Raw genomic sequence first — 22,612 nt, 5'->3', positions numbered from 1 at the left:
AGAACATGATCTACCTAATCACTAATTCAGTAGGCATCAAACAGTCACTCTGATAACTGCCACGCAAACTCTGATTTACCTCCTTTCGCCATGAAGCATCCTTTAGAAGAGAATGCTTTTGAAATGTTGTGAAAATTATAGTCTTTTCCCCCTAAAATGTAACACTTAGGTAGTCAGTATAAACAACATTAAATTTCCACACTCAACGTGTTAACGTTCACTCACTGCAATATTCATGTGGCTCTATGGGATGCTAAGGCTTGTCATTTCCAATATTATAAGTATCTATTACAGATACTGCTCTTGATGCTTAGTTTAAAAAGAAAGGAAGCTCTTTTGAGAGTTCAGTGCACTGGGGACTTCTGCCAATATTTCTCTTCTAAGGTAAAATGTTACATGTTACCTGGATATTGTTCGTTGCATTCTATGGAAAGCTCTCTGTTTTCTCTTTTTAAAAATGCATGAGCTTTCTCCACACTGAAAACAAAGAGTGTTAATTCAAATGTAGCATGGGATGTCCACCTATGGACGCTTTCATCCGTGCCGTATGTGGAAATGTTGTCTGTGAGGGAAAAGTGTGTCAGAATGAATGCGGACGCCTTGCTGTGGGCCTCAGTGTGTTGATCTTCTGCTTGCTTGAGCAAACGCTGAAGAATGAAGTTGTGTGCGGGTGTCCAGACCTCCCGTTCCCGTGGCTGGACATCCATGTTCTTACCATACTCCTGGCCTTTGAAAAATCAATGGGACTGAGCCCTGACTTTTCCTTAAAACTTGAGCAGACCGGACTATAGATATGGTCAAAACATTCGAACCCTAGATATTTTGAATTCATTGAAGGCGCCCTTCAAAATATTTTAATTATTAATCCTGCAGAAACCCTTTATTTGCTTTTTTCCTCTTCCTCTTGGTTTTTTACAACAGGAAATATTAAATGTCAAGAAATGTACCATGCCATTATCCAAATTATCTTTTTGTTGCTTAGTACCAGTTTAAACATTGATTACATTGAAAATCATTTCATTTCAGCCACAGCGTCCTGTGTTTACTCATGAAAACATTCAAGGTGGGGGGGAACCGTAAGTATTCTTCTTATCTTCTCAATTCAAGACTAACCCTGGCCCACAAAGTAGGGGGTGGCACCACCATGCGAGGGACAGAGATCAAAGTCACTAACCTGAGCCCTGCTAGGTTAAGAGGGGTTGCAGGAGTCTCCATCTTCCGTGACAGAAAGGAGAAGCTAATTATAAAAAGAAACCTGTGATCTGCAGAGAAGACCAATTCATGCACTAGAGAAGCCTCTCAAAGCTGCAGCGATGCCTAAGATGTGTGAATCTGTCTCCCCTCTGTTCACCCATCGTGTTGATTCTAGTAACTACAGCTCTAAAGACACAGAAAATGTCCTAACATTGCTCTTGCACATGCTGAGGGAGCAGGAGAATGTAAACAGACTAAAGTGATAAATTAGTGACAGAATCCCAAAAGGTACATTCTGCAAGGGTGTCTTTAAAGTGCACTGTCATTCAGTTCAATGTCTTTTCACACTTGCAGATTCCCTCTTCTTGCTGATATGTCAGTCAGATCAACCCGACGGCATCAGACATTGTCTTTAAGACTCATAGTCTGTGCGTCTTCTCCTGCTCCATTTTTGCCCATTTTTGCTCAGAGGTGAACTACTTCCCGTTGGCTCCCGCCTACTCCGTGAGTCGGGAGCTGACCCTGGACGGAGAAGTGTCGGGCACAGCTGGGCGCACAGCGAGCCTCCTGCCCGCCGCCCAGGCTCTGCTCGCCCGGAGCGCGGCAAGTCCGCCTCCATCGTGGCGCCTTCGCCCCTCACTCCTTAGGGACCTGAAACTGAGCTAAAAGCATGCCTTCAGGAACCACTTCTCCCCCAAGACTGGCTGTCCCCGAGTACAACCAGAAGGCCTTGTTAAGAAAAAGACGATGAAAAGAACAGGGTAGAAATAGAATCATTCAAAATTCATTTCAACTGGAAAAATTTTAAATACGGCCTCTAATTCTAAAGTTTCAGTTTGCTTCCTTACTTATGCAAACGGCGATAGGATCACATCACAAAAAAATAATAATAAATCCCAGGGCTGTTTAGGTTTATCGCGTTACCAATAGATTATGGTAGCAGCTTTTCAGGATTTTTATGAAGTGATGTTACACTGTTTTATGTAACATGGAGTTAATACTTCCAGTCGTGGCCATTGGAGTGTTTATGAAACTACTGCACCCAGGTGGGAGAAGGCACATGTTCGAAGTCCTGCCTTGGACCTTATAAAACACTCTTTATTAAATTTCTATTTGATTACAACCCCGATTAGTGAGATAATGGGGTGTCGCTTAATCTCTTTCATTTAAAAAATAGGTTTTGAATGAAAATATAGGCAATGCTTTAGTCGCTACAATTCAGAATTGTGATGAAATATGTTATAGAAATTGCAAGTTAGAGAAAGCTTTATGTTTGACCGAACATTTCCTATTTAAATGACAAGTGTCTTTTTGAGGCATCCCGACCCCACCACCACCATTCATCTCACCAACACATCTTTCAAAACAGCATTTTTCATTGTAATTCGACTGCATTTCCTGTCTTGCAACACTGATTTTGAAAGCCAGTGAGGCAGAGGGCTTTCCAAAAAGTTTGTTTATATTCCCGGCCCCCCCACCCCTTTTTGTGCTCTAACTAAACCAGAATGGTAAGTGAGTTTTGACAAGCACTCTGGCTTTCATCACACCAAAGCGAAGTAGGAGTTGATGCCAATTTTGGTTTTTTTAGCTCTTGGGACCTTGAGATTCTTCGGGCAGCTGGGGTTTGTGGCCTTAAATAGGCCTGTCTCCCTAAGAGGCTGGAGATGTGCCTGTGTGATAGCTGAGCCCGAAAAGCTCGATCAGAGAATCAGAGTTTCCCAAAGGGAGAGATGGGATGTATATCCACTGAATTAGCAGCCCGGGAGTGAATGACTATCTCCCTCAAGTGTGAAGTTGGGCGAGGAACTATGTTGAAATCAACCTGCCCCTCGGATATACAGAACAGAGCATCCCTTCACCTGAGGGGCCTCAAAGTCAAATCCCTAAAGCACATAGCAAAATAATTTGACTCCTCCCACCAGGGCTGGCCCCATGCAAACCTCCAAGCTAAGTAATGCTGGTATTGACACCTCCCTCCCTTTTTTTGCCACTGTTCTGAGACTCGGGCTATGTTGCTCTGTCCTTCCCCACAATCGGAATCCTCTGTCAGCAGAGGACCTTGGAGGCCCCATATCAACGCGTCCGAGTGGCTGGAAAGATGTACTAGGAGGACAGAGCACCAACAGGAAGGAGTCTCCGGTGTCGGAATTTCAGGCTTTGGTCCAGGCCAGGGAAGACAGTGTTTTCTAGGAGAAGGTGTTAGGTATCTTGTCTCACCAGCTCTCCCAGGCACCCCCCACCACAGCCGGCTTTACCCGGGTCCCCCAATCCAAACAAGTTCACGGATGGACAGAGAGGGAAGCCGCTGTCCCTGATTTATGACATGATGTTTGAGCCCACGTGACAGAATAGCTTCGTTCCACCAAAATACGGTTTTCTGACTGAATGAAGGAAGGAGATGTAACCATTCTTATTCCTGAGCAGTATTCACTATGACCAGCTTCTTAAAGTTTGCTTTAAAAGATCCAAAATGCCCTGAAATGTAGTTCTTCTTTTCTTACATTGGCAGAATTACGTAACTTACGAAAACGCAGAAACAAAGTCATTGAGATTTTGAAATCCCCCTCCCAGTACTGATAATATTTGAGAAGCACTGTGACGTGTGCATCTTGGCTGGGTATCCGATACTTCCTGACCTCCTCAGCTGCTAGAATGGGTGTCCTCACTTCTCAGAACGCCAGTCCATGTTAATATGCATTAAAATACAAGCTATTTTATGATAAAAAATGCAGTGTCTGAATTCGTTACTGACCGATGTCACCAAAATATATGCCCTCAAAGAATTCAGACAGAGAAAGGAAAGTGGTAGCATTACCAATAAGTAATTATTTTTTATGTAAATTATTTCAAGAGAGTTTTTACATCAAATACAATTTCTCCAGGATCTTTTAAAAAGGAATTTATGCCCATAATCTGCCTGTTCTTTGAGATTAGCACAGTCATAATTGAGCACGGAAGACATCTGCTTCATTTCATAGGTGGACAACATCAGATTTTTTCAAATTCTCTGTCCGAGAAAACACTGATTCAAACTAGGAAACTAAGCTGCTTTAAAGAATTCTTCCTGGTGCAAAAAGAATAATACTCTCTTTTATAGCAATTCCCACACAGTGATTTAGAAGACATATGTCTGAGACATTTTGTACATCTCGATTCAGAATCATTTGAAAATTCAACTTGCAAACTGCTTATAGATCACTAAAGCTGCAATTCCTTTTTTTTTATATAGCTGAATAATGCACTTGGAACTTCTCTTATACTCTGTACTATTTAACATCTAAATGCTAGATATCTATAACTAGAAAATGGAAATGTGGTCTGGCTTATAAATGGTACAATGTTTTAATCCAATGCATGGATGTTATCATCTTCCATGAATATTCCTCATTGCGAGTTTTGAAATGCTAATAGTGATTTAATTCCCCTGGGAGTCTAAATATTTCTATTTACATGCTTACCAAAGACTAATGTTACCTAATTATATGACAATAAGAATAGAAATCTTAAAAGTAAAACTAATCTTGCATATCTTCTATAGTTTCACACAGGTGTAAAGATATTTTTTAAACGCATCCATTTGTCCTGTTTAAGGTTTCAGGCTCTGTATAACTATACTCCTAGGAATGAAGACGAGCTGGAGCTCAGAGAAAGTGATGTGATCGACGTGATGGAAAAGTGTGATGATGGATGGTTCGTGGGTACGTGCACATTTCCTTTCAGGCACATTTGGCCATTTTATTTTTTATTTTATTTTTTAAATATATCTTTATTGATTTCAGAGAGAGGAAAGGAGAGGGAGAGAGAGAGATAGAAACATCAATGATGAGAGAGTCATTGATCGAGCCCACAACCTGGGCATGTGCCCTGACCGGGAATCGAACCCTGATTGCCCGGATCCCAGGTCGACGCTCAACCGCTGAGCCATGCCCGGCCGGGCCACATTTGGCCATTTTAAACGTGCTGTGTTTCCTTCCTGGCACGGCTGGGTGTGACTTTCAAGCTTTCTTTGAGTTCATAATGCCTTTGATCTTTCACACATTCATGGGCACTATGTAATCCCCAGGCAGTTGCATTTTTAATATAGGTCAGTATTGACCGCTTCAGGTAGAGGTGATTTTCTGCTGGCTTTCTTTCCGGTTCAACCAGGAGAAGACAATGCCCTTAAATAGCACCAACCAGGGAAGGCTGAGATCTGAGGACAGCAAGGGAAATGTCCCCTGGATAGGAAGGATGACTGCTCTGTTCAGTGGAGAGCGTTAGTTGTTGGCGTTGAGGGCCGATTTGACAGAACAGGGGCAAGTGCACAATTCACCCAGGTACCGGGTCTACTGCAGTTACCCTAGGAGTCCGGCGATTTACCTTAGCCTTCAACTGTGCAGGAAGGCCACTGAAAAGACAGTCTCACTCTCACACCTTGAGGGAAGACCAGAAGTTTTCTGAGAGAACATTTGTGGACAAGAGCATCGCACAGCAGGGCACACAGGAAAGAGGCAAAGAGAAACAAAGGCTAGGAGGATGGGGGAGACAACAGATGAGGGCATGAACACTTTCTACAGACAGGCCCAGGAAGGAAATAATGACATCCACAGCCACACTGCAGCCACGAGCCCCTGCCTCTGTTTCCGTTCATTCGCCACTTAGAATGGAAGGAAAATGGCTTAGCTACGCAGGGACAAAGGATCAGTCATCAAACCCGACGTTAAGTTCCAGGGCGTACATGAGAAATGGAACTGGGGAGACCCCATTCCCTCAATCTGCGCTGGAAATCCTAAGGGTGAACTTAGTGCACCAGCTTTTACACAAAGTTTCAAAGGAAGTGTGTTCTTCGAAACCAAAGGTGATCAACGACGGCCATTTGTGCACCTGCTTTCACTCAGTAGAAATCGTGCCCAATGATAGAGCCCCAACCACCAATAGCGGTTTTTCATTTTTCTGTATTTTATTAAGGACTCCAGCAGTGCTAGTTGTAAATGAGTCACACGGCATTCAGCATGATCTCCTGTGAGACAGTGAAGCTGGACAGTGACGGTGTCCTCCTAATGCCTTCATGTGACACCTGGGTTGAGATGTGGCACACCTGGATCACTGATCCTAACGTGGCTCTTGCACTTTTCCAGGCCACGCTGTCCACTGCCAGCCTCATCTTTATTTAGAAGATCATACTCAAAAATGTCAGTCCCCGAACGCTTTTCCTGTTCCATTCCCCACTCTTGCCTAAAGCCCTGGTGATGAAGCATCATTATACCAAAGTACTAGTAGACTCAAAAATCCACTCCCAGCACGATCGGCTCCCATCAGATTGAGGGGCTGAGCTTTTCTGTCCAGCCTGGGGTGGTGGGAGCAGAGCGCTCAATCCCGAGGTTGTGAGTGCAGCAGGCGGCACAGATAATTGCTGACTGTCTTCCTAGTGTCTCAAAGTGAGTTTCCTTCTCCAGACCCTGCGGGGCTAGCTCTCTTAGGGAGGCCTCAGAAAGGAAGCGTTTCCAAGCCCAGGCCTATGACCTGATATTTCATTGTCAACTACCCCTCTCATTTATTGCTTCTCTTCACAGGAACCTCCAGAAGAACCAAATTCTTTGGTACTTTCCCCGGAAACTATGTCAAGAGGCTGTGAGCCACCCTCCCTCCTGTTTATGCTGCATTTCAGCACATCTGCAGAACCTTGCCCCAAAGACCCCTGCAGGCCTCCCGCTGACATGCCTCATGGTTTCCAGTAGAAGTCACCCACCATCACCTTCTCCACCTGCCACCAGACCACCCAAAGAGTAACTGCCAGAGCCTCGGGGAGGGTGACAGGCATATTCCACTTGAAAGTGCATTTTGCTGCTTTTTGAAAAGTCTATATGTTGGAATCAGAAAGAAAATCATTATACTTAAAAAGGGTTAAATATTGGAGGCAAAAAAATAAAAATAAAAATGGAAGTGTCTCAAGGAAGCTCCCTGGTCCACTTTGGAAGATGCTCCTCCCCTCAGGCGAGCAGGAGATGGTTTATCACTAAATACTGCAGTGTGCGTTTTCACACTCTTAGCTTGGCGGCATATTTTCCTTTCACGAGTTTGCCTAGTGTCCTAGTTTACACGACATGACAACTGTACTTCAGCTATTGTTTGCCTGCACTTCTATGTTGTAATGTGCACAGTGATTACAAAACCTAAAGCGAGAGTAGAAAGGCTAATTCGGATGAGTGTGATTTTTGTTGATTGGATGTGAGTTTTCGAATAGCTGTCTCCTCCTGCAATTCTTTTGTACTTTTTAGAAGTGCAAACAGTAAGTGAATAAGAGCTTTTGGTAATAATCATGAGACTATAAGAGGTTTAGCTAGACTACAAAAAAAAAATACTGTGTTGTAAAGTTGCATTGCTATTTTATATTAAAATGTAATAATCAGCATCCTGAACAATGAGCTCTTAGTGTTTTATTTATCTGATAAAGTTTAAATAAAAGCAGTGTTAGTGAGAGGTGCAAAACGTTATTCTAACATAGACACTTGAAAGTATCCGTAAGCAATATCCATAGGTAGGATTTCACTGTGTGTGCACATAGGCATTTGCGATTGTATGAGAACAGGCAATCCATGTGATGTGTCGTACATTTTATGGAAATGCAAAAGAATCCCACACATTATTTTATAGAAATAGAGAACTTTAGAAGTATCACAGGTATGAAGGCTGGTTTTAGCAAGAATTATGATCAATACAATTATTTTTACTATGACAATTATTTTTCTTCTATGGAACTCAGAATCCTGGCTACATTTGAGGACAGGAATATGTTGAGCACGATTTTCCTGGTGTGTGTAAAATATTTCCTTGGAATACATTAGGCACTTTTTTAGAGGTAACGTTAAATCATTCAGGTCCTATTTTCTGCCCTGAGGTAGAAATTTACAAAATGATACCAGGACCTGAGAGATTTAATGTGATTCACAGTGCCTGAGTTACACACCCTCTGAGAACTAGCTTTGTATTTCTTATGACTTTGCATAAGAACTATTCATATTTGGATCTTGAGCACCTTATAGATAAAACTTTTTATGGCATTTCTTCTGTGGACAGTGATTGACCTTTTCACAATGTACGTAGACTCTAGAATTTTGTACATATGTTTGCTCTTTTTTTTGTACAGACTATTTAGTCGTTGAGAAAACAAGGGAATTTCCTAACTTGGTCTTTGTCCTTTACTTAAACCAAGCTAAAGATGATCCTTTGTATATCCCACTGATCATAAGCACGCCTCAATAGTGTGATTCTGTAAGATAGCATTTGTGCAGAAGTTTATGAGCTTAAAAGACCTTAGCAGCCAAACTGAAATGTACATAAATACCGAATACAGAGGGAGCTCAATAGGAAGAAGGTAAAGAAACATCTCTGAGTAGCCTACCTTGATTACTGTCAAGTTCACAGCCAGCTTTCTATTTTAAAGGCCTTGGGTTTGAAATTAGGTCAACTGCATGCAGCTTTGCTGATAAATGAGTAATTATCTTCCATGCCATTTATGAGAAAAGACTTCAATATCTGTTGCCTGTCGTATTTAAGAAAAATGACTGTTTCTACCCTCTGTAACTGATTTTAAAAGGAAAAAATATTCATGCCTGGCTTTCAGGTCATTGACTTTGAATTCTCACAAGCAAAGGTCATTGTGTTTTTCTTGAATAGACATCTAATAAATTTTGCTTGGAAGTATACTTCAGTCTTTTTTCTTGACATTTATCCTTAAGCAAATTGTATATTTTACCCCAATTTGTTAGATTAAACTAAAAGAAAATGCATTTGCTCTGTGTTCTCTAGACATACCAATGGAGAAAAAAATGTATCTGCATCAGCTCGGAGAGGAAATACTTTTTAAACCCACCACCAAAGCTCACTTGCTAAATATACTCTGACTAAAAATTGCTCTTCAGCTAAAACAACACATGAAAATATTTCTGCTTTATAAACAGTTACTTTTTCTAAGGAGAAGTTAATTACAAGAAAGTATAAGCACTTTCCCAATTCAAGTGTCCTAAAAGTTAAAATCCTTGCCCTAAAAATCATTATCACCACTGACACACATAATACCCACAGGCATTCAATAAATTTCAAATTATGTGCACAGTTGGGTATCATTTCTTTTTCTCACACAAATAGTAGATAGATAGCTAGCTCTCCCTGGATCCTTTCTAAGTATCTGGGTCTCTTTGGGTCTGTGTGTTTCAGCCCTCTTCCACATATATGGCACACATATTCAGAAACACACATGTTCCTCGGTTGGCAATTCAGTTATCAAAGATGTCCTGTCACGCTGCTTAACCCTAAGACTCACCCTGATCCTTCTGTTCCACTGGATAATTTCCACTATATATTTGCTTTCCACTTTTACTAATATACACTTATATTAGTATTTCCTTTACGTGAAGGATACGCCCCATATTCTTTTGCTCCTGTTTTTATCAGAGCTTTTCTGGGTGATTGAACTACGTGAATCTGAATCAGATAAAATGTGAGATGCATGTTTGTGTGCTCAGGGGCTGCTCCCCATTTCTCTCCTCAAGCAAAGCTGTTGTGAAGTACTCAGCACTCTAAATATACAAATCTGGGGTTTTTAACCCTTTGCGGTTGTTTGTCTACTCTCAGCCACCAAAGCTTTTTTACCATTCCGGTCGTATGTCTACTCTCAGCCACCAAAGCTTTTTTACCGTTCCGGTCGTATGTCTGCTCTCAGCCACCACAGCAAGGAACCGTACGAATCTTAACTCTATTCATTCACGTATCAGTTCATAATTTCTCTGAAAGCTCTTAATTCCAACCAGTACGACACCCATGTCCAAATTTAATACGATCGCAAAGTGTTAAAACACATGCATCAAAATCTGATTTTCTTGCCCCACCTGGAAATGAATCACTCATGTTTCTCTGTGAAATATGCTAAGGTGCAGCCTCAGCTTTATCCAAGCCCTGAGCTCAGGGAGCCCACACCAGCTTGGCAATGTGCCCAGGCCTCAGCCACAGCTATCGGCCACAGCTGTGGGGTCCAGAACCACTGGAGCCACAGTGACCCTCCTGCCATGCTCCTCATTGCACATGCAGGATTCTGGGTGGAATACTGAATTATTTTTTTGCTTCAGAATCGATGCTTAATAACCTATTTTGCTTGATTTTATGCCAATGCACACTCATCATTAAGATCAAAAATTACTTAATGCGTCTCATGTATGTCACTGGAAACTGCCCTGGTAGGTGGAGTTGGATCCATTGTCATGAACACAATGCAATGAGGCCTGTAAAGAAAGCACTGTCTCGCCTGGCCGGGCGTGGCTCAGCGGTTGAGCGTCAACCAGGGATCCAGGTGATCAGGGTTCGATTCCCAGTCAGGGCACATGCCCAGGTTGCGGGCTCGATCAATGACTCTCTCATCATTGATGTTTCTCTCTCTCTCTCCCTGTCCCTTCCTTTCTCTGAAATCAATAAAGATATATTTTTTAAAAAAGAAGAAAAAAAAAGAAAGCATTGTCTCTATTCAGCGGCTCCTATCTGCTCACATCTATGTAGGAACCAGCCACACAGGTCAGAGGAAGTGTCACCAGGAAGGGACCCTCAGATAGTGTATGTGCCAAGTTTTAATCCTTCACTAAACACAGGCATGTCCATTTCCTAACTGACAGAAAGCAGAAAGAACCTGAGTAACTGTTCACTCCTGACCATTCGCCGCTTGATCTCTCTGCCTAGGCGATCAGCTTATGTGGCCTGATCATTTCTTCCTATTGTTTTCCAGACTCAGCCACACAAGGAGATGTTCTTGAAAGAGTCATTTGATGAAATAAACTGTGCACTCTGTCAGCTTCCAGAAGCCCGTTTATTTAAAGACTTAATCATCCTCCCCTCCAGATTGCAGGCCTCCGACAGCTGCTTATGGGTCAATTATGATCTCACGTTATTTGCTCACCACGGGTGGCTGGGTTAGAGCACAAGCGGAGACTGGCATCATTGATGATGTCTACTGCAGGAATTGGCAGACTATGGGCTGTGCACCAAGTTCAGCCTGTACTTGTTTTTGTATGGCCTGGAAGTTAAGAATGGCTTATACAAAGCCAATCAGAGAAAGACAAATATCACATGATCTCACTCATATGTAGAATCTAATGAACAAAATAAAGTGATGAGCAAAATAGATCCAGAGACACAGAAGCACGGAACAGACTGAGGGGTCTCAGAAGAAGGGGGGGGAGGGGGTAGTGGGTGGGGAGAGATTAATCAAAGAACTTATATGCATAAAGGCATAACCCAGGGACACAGACAATAGTGTGGTGAAGGCCTGGGGCTGGGGGAGGCTGGAAGGAGGCAATGGGGGGAGAGGAAGGGACATCTGTAACACTTTCAATAATAAAGATTTTTAAAAAAGAATGGCTTATACAGAAGAACATGGGCATCAATTTGATGATAGGGAACACTAACTGAACCCCAATTAAGTGAAATGTCTCCCCAGAAAAAAAACTCCTTTTCACTGGTAGATGTGAACCCCTTTCTTTTCTCTGGTAGATCTATTTATATTAGAAAAAATTCAATTATATTTGAATATCATTTAAAAATTGGTGAAATTTGCTTTTTTCTTTATTATATAAATATGTACATAATATTCCCAATTTTGCCCCCTGGCCCACAAAACCTAAAATACTATTTACTATCTGTCCCTTTGCACAAAAAGCCCGTGAACCTTTGGTCGATGCTCATTGTCGGCAACAAGCCTGGAAACTGACTAGAGGGAAAGGAAGACTACAATTCTGCTGTGTACCAGACTGTTATTTTCCATGTAGTCCTTGTCATTAGCCTCACGATAAATCAAAAAAGAAATCTGCTTTGTGCCACTTCAGAAATAAGAAAGCTGAGGCTCTGAGGTTACTACAAAATACATGATGGGAATTGGGTTCAGGACCTGGTGTGTCTACCTCCCACACTCTTTCTTCCCAACCATCAGCACCAAACACCGCTGATCCCACTGTGCACCAAAGTCCATTGGCTACATCACCTACCTCCTTCCTCTCCACCATTCACTCTGCCATCGTGAACAGCCACCACTCACACCAGCACCTTGCTGGGCCCAGGACGGCAAGAAGGGGGTACATGCTCAATCCAGTAAAATAGTGTTTCCCAAGGAAAGCCAACTTTGGTTTTTAAAAGTATACAGTGACCCATGAGGATATAATTTCAATTTATTGCCCTGTTTCAACTGAGCTTGAGCTTGAGCTTGCCCATGAGCTGAGATTCATTAAGGCCCTGGAGGCTGTGAGCCCGCTCTGCAGCTGGCCGTAGCTCTGGGAAGTGCTTGGTAATGTTGTCACTGGAGACAGGCAAGCCCAGCGAGTTCTAGGAACACAGTGTGCTCACTGCACATCTTCTCAATCTACAAAGCCTCGGGATACGTACCCTAGCCCTTCTCTGCCAGGTGACTCACCAAGTGACCGGGAGCCTTAGCTCACTGCTAAATTTGGCCCCTCTGTGGCTCAGGAAAGTTCCATCTGAGCTCATGTACATACATATATCTTGACCCAAAAACCTTTCGGTACGAGGCAGACCTCTGCCTAGCAAATCTACACCTGTTCCTTTGGAGTTTCTTGTTTCATCTTTTTTTCTAAAATACGATGGGTGACTCAGTTGTCCCAACATTTTCCAAAAATAAGTGCCATTTCAAATAAAGCATTTAAATAAATTACCAGTAACAGCACCAGTGGTGGGTGTCAGATCTTGCTTGCACTGATATTACAGAAAGCTGGAGAATGGCTTTTTAAATTTTAATTATATAAACAGAGGGTGCATATTGCAGGAAAAATTAGAAAATATAAATGAACAAAAAGAAGAAACAGAATCATTGAGTCCCATTTTTTAGGGTAAAGATTACTCTTGGAACATATCCCTCCAGAGTATTTTTCTGCACATGAAGTGTGTGTATGTGTGCGCAAGCGCACACATGTTATATGCAGGCAAAAGTGGAATCAAACTGAACATATGATTGTATAACTCATACTTAATATTGAGCAGGACTCTGAAATAAAGTGAACAAATCATATTTTCAAGACAATTTGACATTATCAAGCTTTATAAAAAGAGGAAAAAATGTCAATCCCCAGGGCTCATGAAAATGCAATTAATTCAAAACCAAGATACAAAAATTACAGAATTACCACTAATAATGTCGCAATCTGAGGAAGGAAAGACAAAGAGAAAAAAGAATTATCACCATACCATAAGCCATCACATGCATTGGGCAGTTTTACAGCTTAGGAGTGACTAACAGAAGAGAGATGTTAAATTGAGAAACAGTGAACCACAGAGCAGTTGAGGGCAACATCCAAACCATCTTGGAGGTTAGCAAAGTGCACAGGTTTAGAATCCAAACTGACAGAACAGGATAACCTCAGTAGTTCAGCTTCCGCCCTTCACCCCCTTCCCTGCGCACACACAGATACATGTAGAGCCACCCCAACAGAAGATAACAGTAATGTAAGAAAAATTCAGTAATGTAAAAAAAAATTATACGTCCCAGGGGGTAACACGTTAGCAAGACCTTCCTACTCATTGCTAATTACGTCCAACTTGCATAGACACGGGAACCCACCATCAATCCACCCGAGAGCAGAGGCTCTAGGGAGAGGAGTCCTACCTCCAACCTTAACTTTCTCCACTGTCTTACATGTCTGCACATTAATCAGAGCCCCGTGAGCACCTCTAGCCTGGTGAGTACCTCTAATGAGTTTGGAGGGTTCAGGAACAAAATACTTTATGGAGTCTTAGGTCAATGAGCAACAGTTTGCGGAACCTTGAGAATATAAGGCTAGGGACTGAAGCACCATCCCTTTTTGGCACATTTGCTGGACTCCTCTTGGTGGCTGAAGCTTTCTGTATGGGTCTATTGAGAAGCAATCCAAAGCATGTTATGTTTCCACGGGCTCCAGGAATTTCTGGATCATTCTCTTGTTAACCCTCAGAACTCTAGGTCCCCAGGTTTTGGAAGGGCTGCTTCCATGATGGCTACACCGTCCACGAGGGACACAGCACGTTTCTAAGTTATAATCGCACAACTTGGGAGGATGAGCTGAGGGGGCAACAAAGAAACAGCAAAGGATGCCTGGCACTCTTCAGATGATGCCTCAGGCCCTCTGACTTTTGAGATCTCTAATTAGCACTTAATCCACAAGACTGGACAGTTTGATCTATTTTGTTTCACATATATTCTCAGTCATTTACTTCAAGAAGTCATCTCAGGTACACAATCAGAAGAGCCTTCAAAGAAAGTGTCAGCAGTCTGCTAGTTTCTGTTCCATAAGGGAGAGAGGATGGCACTGAAACATTCAATCAACTGTGTTTGCCACTGAGTGTGTGAGTGTGAGTATGTGTGTGTGTGTGTGTGTGTGTGATATATACATATGCATAGTGGGCAATGCATATGCATAGTAGGTTGACAGTTGTGAATATGTGAAACACAGAGTTTATTCTTGTATTATTATTTTTGTGTTATTTTCCATACAAAACAATTATAAACCTACTTTTGCCCACACCTGTATATATATCTTTATGGGCACTGTTAAATTATGAAAAGATAGAAAGTGAAAGCTAATATCAGAAGTTGCCAGTTGGATAATCATGAAATATCACTGTACTTCTGCAGAATGAAAGTATTGATAAGGCCACAATGAGGTGTAAGCTCAAAATTGATAGACGATACTTATCCTAGAAAAGCTGCCCCTGGACAAAATGGTGAGGAACCCGTTTATCTTTTCTAATGAGTCACTCACTATTCTTTATTCACATTCAGTAAAACCGGTCTCAAAATTAGACTGCATCGTAGTGATTCATGGGCCTGTGATGCAGCCAGCCCGTAGCACCTTCTCGCTGCCGTTGCTCAGAGACACCAGCCTGTATCTGGCCAGTGCCACTGTTTGATTCGAAGATGGGCGTTGACACAAAAAATCTGAGAACAAGTCCAAAATTCCACTCACTCTGCATCCAGGGCATTCCGGCCTCAAGACCCCCAGCCGAATGCAGCCGCCGCCTCAACGGGGGCTGAGGCTCAGGGCTGTTGACGCAGCAACACTTGACTCTTTGTGATAGTTCCGCTGAGCTCACCTTAGTTCTCAATACCAGGAGAGCACATTTAATTAAAATCGAGAGAAAACACACATACGCGAATGTCAAGCTATTCAGAACCTGTGTGTGTCCTCATAGATGGGATGGGGGATGGAATGGGCTTCCTTCTGAATGAGAACGTTCGGTTCAAAGTCTGCTCTTGCACAGACCGACCGCTTGTTAGCTTCTCAGATTTGCTGATAGCGTAGGCTTCTCCTTAAAACTATTGGCATTTTCCTCCTAACACTTCCACTAAGAAAGAGAGTGGTGGACAGAAATGAGCTGGAACTAGCAAGCTGACCTTTGACAAAATTCCTAGGAAAAACCCTGGGATAATCTGTTCAAAGTATTTATGACGAGGCCTCTAAAATACTATATTCTCTCCCTGTCCCTCTCTTTCTCTCTCTTCCAATGGAGGAATCTCAAAATGCTCATGAACTCTGAGCTAGTACTAGCTAGACCTCCCATGCTCCCAACATCCCTCAACAAATAGAGTTATGCTCTTGGTCAGCTGTCAGATGCCCTGACAACAAGCTTAGCAGACATCTGCCCATGGATTAATGGGCCTGGTATTTCTTTCATTATCAAAGATAAATGGCTAGACAGCTGTATTAAAACCACAGCATACTTCTCAACACTGATCATGCATAGATGAGATGATCTATTTTCTAAATTGGGTCATGAATAATCTTCTTACCTCAGGAGACATTTTTTTCCCTGCAACAAAAGATTTAAAGCAACAACAAGGACCATGGTGTCAACTTCAAACCCAAACATGTGTCTGAGCCTCCCTTTTGACTGTGTGTGGCTGCTGATAATGATATATAATTTAAAGATGATTCTGGAATTCAGAGTTTAATAAAAAAAAAAAGTATAAAAGAGTGAATGCTTTGCTTTGCCAACACACATGACATAAAACAGTACGAAAGGCATATTTTTCAAATTCAAACACATTTAGGTTTCTAAGGACCCTGGCCCTGACCTGGTAACAACTTTGGTCAGCTTATAAAATGAGTGCAATAAAAAAAAATCACATAATGTTTATCTGAGGAGTAAATGAGACAAAACATACAAGCAGAATCTAACACAGAGTTGGCACTGAATAAAGGCTAGTTCCCTGGTCTGCTTCTCCTTTTGAAGTTACCATTCTGGCTGATCCTAAGTAACATCAAATATTTGAATTTGCTTATTGGATACTCCTCAAGCCGCACTGCCAATTTCACAGGCTAGGTGTTTAAAGAGGACAATCAGATTATAACACTTGCAAAGACATTTAAATCAGTACGATTTTAAAGCAGATACTGTGTTGTATAAAACAGGTATTGTAATTTTTCATAGTAAGCTCATCAGTTCATAAGAAGGAAATGACTTAAAAACAGAGCTAGAAGCTAAAACTAGAAAGGGAACAGAGCAGAGCAATTAGATAAAGTGCTACTAGCCATCAGCTATATGGGTGGTTCCAACACAGAGGTCTAGTCTATGACAGAGGCTGAGAAAAACCCTCATTGGCCTGAGGGTGATGGATATACAACTAAACTAGAAGTCTAGAGCCCAGCACTACAGAGCCCTGAATTCTACACTCATGACACCTGTGACAAGAGAACCTGGAATGGCCAAGAGTCAACATCCTCATTGGTAAAATGAAGAAAATCAACTGAATCACCAAGATCCTTCTATTTTTAAGCTGTCCATGAAATATTCATGGGAAATAATTCAGGAAAAATACCAGTAGGCTGAATGGCAACTGGCTATGGGTCTCGAAGAAACGAGAATTCATTAACACTGGTTCCAAGGCTAGAACTCCTGCACTGGGATAGGAACAGGCCAGAATGTGAGCTCAGCAGCCTGCATGGGCAGGTTCCATTCGAGTACAGCCCTAGACAAAGGGTATGAAGGGACAATTTTGTAAAAGATAAAAACAAAAGAAACATAGAACTACTAAGCATATAAATAATTATACAACCTCAAGAATCAAAAATAGAATAAAATAAATTATAATTTTTCACCTAGCAAACTGGCAAACAGGCAAAAAGTCGTCCCATATCATGTTTGTGAGAATGTACATTGACAGAATTTGGGGTAACAATTTGATATTCATAACAAAAACTTTAAAATATTGTATATTCATTGATCCAGCAATGCCATTTCTATATACTTATTTTACATATTTACTCTATATAGTTATTTATATATGTTTATTCTATATATGTTTATTCACCAGAAATAATTACAAATGTGTTCAAGTATTCGGCTACAAATATGTACTATCATGTTATTTCTGATATCAAGTAATTATAAAAAAACCAAAATACCTCATAATAGGGGAATGTTTAAGTAAATTGTGGCACTTTTTACTGTGAAATGCTGTGTATTCATTTAAAAATGCCTGGTGGAAAAATATTTAATGATATATAAACATATACATATATATATTTATGTGTATTATGTACACATATATGTAAAATTAACCATTTAATCCTGTCTTAATGAAATCCATTCCAAAGACGTAAGCACTCATATTAGGAAAGAATCACTCATCAGGATAAAAACCACTTGGTCTTTCAGAATAGCCTCCCCTTCTGTGCTTCCTGCCTTAGTTCCCTGGTGAGTGGGAAGAGAGAGTTTAATGTCCTCGTGGTGGTGGGAAAGATCTGGGATCTTGGACGGCACGTCTTCTACTTCTCTTGCTCTCCAGGGCCAAGTCCCTGTCCCCTGGGTATCTCCTGACCTTCAGGGCTGAAATCTGAGGATGGTCTAACTGGTGATCTGATCTCCCTGAGTTTGGGGTCAGGATAATCACTTCCTGGCTGACTCAGCCTCATGTTAGCTCCTGTAGGCGGCAGACTCCTGAACCTCTGCCAGGCCCTCTCCAGCCTCGTGGCCCAGCAGAGCCCCTGCTGCAGGATTGCCTCCTGTCACCATCATGTGCACCGAGTAGGTCCCTCTCTTCTCAGTTCTGCGTCCCCGTTAGATACAGAGCAAGGGCAGCCTGGAAAAGCTAAACCCAGGGCCCCCCATTCCGCCTGACCACACCGCTTTCCCCAGCTTAATTTCAGGAGGTTGAGGTCCAGGCTGCTCTTGAAGTAATTTCATCTTAAAGCTTAGGCCCCAGGGAGGAAACCGAGAGACACCCCAGGCTACTCATCCTTTCCCTCTTTTTCCATCTTTCCACCACCTCCCAGGACGGAGCATGGCCCAGCTTTTCCTTTACTCTCACTACACCCTGCCTCCTTCCTCCTATTCCAGCAAAGTATGCAGGGGTCTCTTCTCTGAACAGAGCCCTCTATGATCAGTAATTAATTGGATAAAGGGAAGTAGGAAGCCTTTCTCAAGACATAGCTTACAAGGCAATAGATGACACCACCCTGTTTTTGAATCACAAATACTAATATTGAATATTACCTCGGTCTTTCTCTTGGCATTTCTCCTATAAAAATTATACCTAAATAAATGTTGAAGGCAGACGCAGCAAAGGATTTTGACTCAAAAAAAGCAACAACCAAAAAAGTATTTAAAAACTTCATCTCCATTATAAAGTTATTTAAGGAAAAGAGTCGGCCTAATTGTATAAACAACACAAGAGACACCAGGAGAGAGAAGCGGCTGGCTTTAAACTGAGGCTTGGCGGAGGCTGAAGCTTAATGAAGGAAGTTAAGAGAAACCAAAGCAAAATATAAAGAAAATTGGAGAGATAAGAATTAAAATGTCCTGTGTGTTTTCCTGTATAATATGTTTCTCTACATATTCAAGTTGTTTCAGGGAAATGACTATGATACACACATAATCTTCTTGCCATGGGCATAAAACTTATGGAAGACCAAGAGAAACCACCAGAACACCAATGTCCACAGTTTGCTTCTCTCCCATCTTGTTCCAGAAAGGACTTCAGGCAGGTGACAGGGACTACTCTCACTCTACAGGAAAAATGGATAGTAAATTATAAAGAGGCTTCAAAAAGGACAGGAGAAAGATTCTTCTGAAAGGCATTTCAAGATGTAGATTTTCTAGTTGACACAGACAAAATAGAGTGAAGAAATGCTGGAAGCGACACAGCTTTGTAAAGGAGGTAAAGCAAGGCGTGGAGGAAATGATGATTCCATCAAAGAGAACGTTGGGGGGGGGGGTGGCTGGGGCAGGAGGAGACTTTGGCAAGACGGCTCCGGAGAAGCAGGATGGAAGCTGAGAGGCCCGGGGGCGGGAAATGATAGTCTAATTAGGGCGGCAGCCGTGGGATACAAATGAGTGGTGACAAAAATCAAATAAGCAAGACTTGGCCACTGACTGGCTTTAGGAAATAAAGGAAATGGGGAGTCCATGACGACAAGGAGGCTGCAGGCCAAGCCAATTGCAGGAATGATAAAAACAGCACAAGAAATGGCCTGTTTTCAGTCCTGCCCTTAAAACGGAGTGGCGGTGACGTGCCTCCCACACAGTGCCTTCCGTTACCGCAGTGTACATGGACTTAAGAGTAATTCAGAACTTGTACTGAATAAGCACATTTAATGGCACTGAGAAGCCCAAAGCGTACGTTTTTAACAAGTACTCTGGTTTAGAAAATAACGTTTATCATTGCTTATCTTCAAAGTGTGGAAGAAACCAAAGGTAAAACACTGACTTAACGAAAAGTATCTGAATTTACACGCATAATTTACATTAAGTTCATACACCTTGTGGATTGCTTCCTTCTTTCATGATTACCTGAGTACTTTTTGCTTGAAGTGGTAGTTGAGTTGAAGTCTAATTGCCAGCTGAGTCTTTCTATGGAAATTTTTATTTTGGTAGAAATAATGTAAAGCTACATGTAGACTGTTATTGAATATGGTATGAGATTGGGATGTTCAGAACATCAGTGTTTGATTACCAATTATCATACCACGTGGACTTCACTCCTACTACCACTCGGATGCGTGAAGAAAATCGTAGTTTCTTATTTTCTTTAACCAATCTAATAATTTTCATTGAGAAATTATTCACATACCATATCCCTTCAAAGTCACAATCGAGTGATTTTTAGTATTTCCACACAGTTGTACAACCATCACCACTATCTAATTCTAGAACACTTTGTCACCCCAAAAGAAACCTCACACCTGTTATCAGTGACTCCCCACCCTCCCTTCCCCATAGCCCCTGGCAACCTCTCATCTACTTTCTGTCTCTATGGATTAGCCTATTTTAGATATTTCATACAGTTGGAATCATAAGCTATGTAACCAATCAAATTGCCCCTATGAACTCCCACCCTGTTGGGTGGCAGTAAAAACTTGTTAACTTAAAATCAGCAATCAATAACATCTCAGATGTTTCGGTTTAAGACTATTTCATTTTGGTAAAGACTCATTAACCTTAAAGTGCACTCAAAAACGACAGTGTTTCTCCCCTTCCTTCATCCTTTCCAAGTTGGTCTGGGTACAGGGGTAAGCTTATGAGTTCTCGCAATGGTGGGAGGGTGGCAGCCGGACAACACTGGGCTCTGGATCAGTGCCCCTGATGACAGCTGGTCCCACCTGGACTCTTGGCAGGTACCAGCTTCCCTTGCTGCTGACACCTGAGTCTGACTCTGCATCCTACCATCCAGATCACTGCCTACGGGGCCCCCCCTGCCAACTCCAGCTCACGACCCTCTCGGTACCTCTGTGTCACTCTGAGGGTGGGCCTGGGCCCTTCTAGACCCTGCACCTCTCACAGAGTCTAGCATGTAGTAGGCACTCAACACTATTTTTTGAGTGGGTGAATAAATCCTTCGAAATTCAGCTAAAATGTTATTTCCTCTGTAATCCTTTCCTCAATAAACCCACCCCTTCCCCCATTGCTTGTACTGCGCTTCCATAGCAAGTGAATCTTGCTCCAGTGAAGCATCTGTGGCCTGGTTATAACCCAATGTGTGTGTGTGTCATCTCTCATGAGTTGCAAACCCCACTCTCCCTCCCTGCCCAGGTGAGAAGCTTCCTTCAGATCACAAATGATATGCTCAATAAATATGAAAAGCAATAGAAGGCTTATTATTTCTAATTAGCTGGATTTCTTTTTTTAAATAATAATATGCAACTTTTACTAAATAACCATATGGCACAAACAGGTATAAAATGGAAAGAAAGTCTCCATTCAGCCCCAAACAATTCTAAGTAGTCTCCTGTTTATGGAAATTTAGTGGGTCCCAATATTTTGCTCTTCAAGTTTGTTTTATTTTTGTCCCCCAAGTTTGTTGGTAATAAGTGTGTAGAACAGAGAAGATGGCGGCGTAGGTAACAGCCGCACCCGCTGCCTCCCGCAACCACATCACAATTACAACTAAAATACAGAACCAGCATCACTCAGAACCCCCTGAAATCTGGCTGAACAGAAGCCCCACAACTAGGGAGCTGAAGCAGCACCGAGACCGTAGGAGGGGCAGAGACGCAGGCGGGTCGGGGCTGAATCCCGGAGACGCGGCCGCGGGCCCACACCTGGTGACGCAGGTTAAGCCCGGGAGGGACACATCTCCCTGGTGGAGGTTTCCCGGAGGAGGGAGGGGTCCCAGCCCCACAGCAGGCCCCCAGCCCAGGGCCCCAGGGCCGGGAAGAGACGGCCCCACACCTTCCAGCTGTGAAACCAGCGGGGACTGTCCCTGAGGGTCTCGGAGGCTGCGGGAGCCCCAGCAGCTCCTCTAAAGGGCCCGGCACGGACTCGCTCGGACGCTCCCTCTGAGCCCAGCGCCAGGAGCAGCCTGAGAGGACCCGGGACACTCGGGAGGAACTAACCTGCCTGAGATCCGGGCGAGAGGCGGAGGGCGGCTTCCTCCCAGGCAGAAGGGCTGGCGGAGGCCATGGCTCCTGTGGCGAGTCCTCCCCGCACACAGCCGGAGGCAGGCGCCATGTTTGAGTCGCCAGCACCTGACTCCCACCTTTGGCTCCGCCCCGTGATTCCCGGAGGCCCCGCCCTCCCCCACCTGCAGCTCATCCGGGCCATTTCCAGGGGCTTTTCTGTGCAGTGGCCTCTCAAGCCTCATGCTTAGGACTTTCCTAAAATCTCTCAAACAAGCAGCAGCGGGCCCCACACGGCTTGATAAGTGGCCCCAGACATGGCACTAGCGGCAGCTGCATTGGCTCATAGCTGGGCCTCTCCTGGACAATGCAAAGCCCGGCAAAAGTAGCTCATGTTGGGTGGCCCTGGGCAAGGCACTGGCAGAGGCTGACTTTGCACCTCCTGGGAGGCTCCAGAGACAGTGCACCCGGTGGTCAGACTCGACCACCCTGGATTACAACCCTACCACATCCGCAAGTGACACACTCAAGGGGTGCACTTGGTGAACACCAAAGCCCCACTGAAGTAAATCCTGCTC

General features: G+C 43.0%; 1 protein-coding gene across 11 annotated transcripts in view; it reads left to right on the top strand.

Moving 5' to 3' along the window:
- SORBS2 (sorbin and SH3 domain containing 2) overlaps positions 1-8,879 on the top strand; it is a 172,815-nt gene extending 163,936 nt beyond the window's left edge. For all 11 annotated transcript variants that reach the window (XM_087814088.1, XM_087814090.1, XM_087814091.1 and 8 more), the window contains 3 exons: positions 1,027-1,076; positions 4,786-4,892; positions 6,747-8,879. In XM_087814088.1, coding sequence (XP_087670214.1) covers positions 1,027-1,076; positions 4,786-4,892; positions 6,747-6,808 — 219 coding nt within the window. In that variant the 3' untranslated portion in view covers positions 6,809-8,879. The remainder of the gene's footprint in view (positions 1-1,026; positions 1,077-4,785; positions 4,893-6,746) is intronic.
- The last annotated feature ends 13,733 nt before the right edge of the window (positions 8,880-22,612 follow it).

Source organism: Miniopterus natalensis, chromosome 2 (assembly GCF_054644295.1).
Source record: "Miniopterus natalensis isolate mMinNat1 chromosome 2, mMinNat1.hap1, whole genome shotgun sequence".
In the NCBI taxonomy this organism is placed as follows: domain Eukaryota; kingdom Metazoa; phylum Chordata; class Mammalia; order Chiroptera; family Miniopteridae; genus Miniopterus; species Miniopterus natalensis.
The sequence above is the reverse complement of the archived record's forward strand: the minus strand, read 5'-3'. Positions and strand labels throughout refer to the sequence as shown.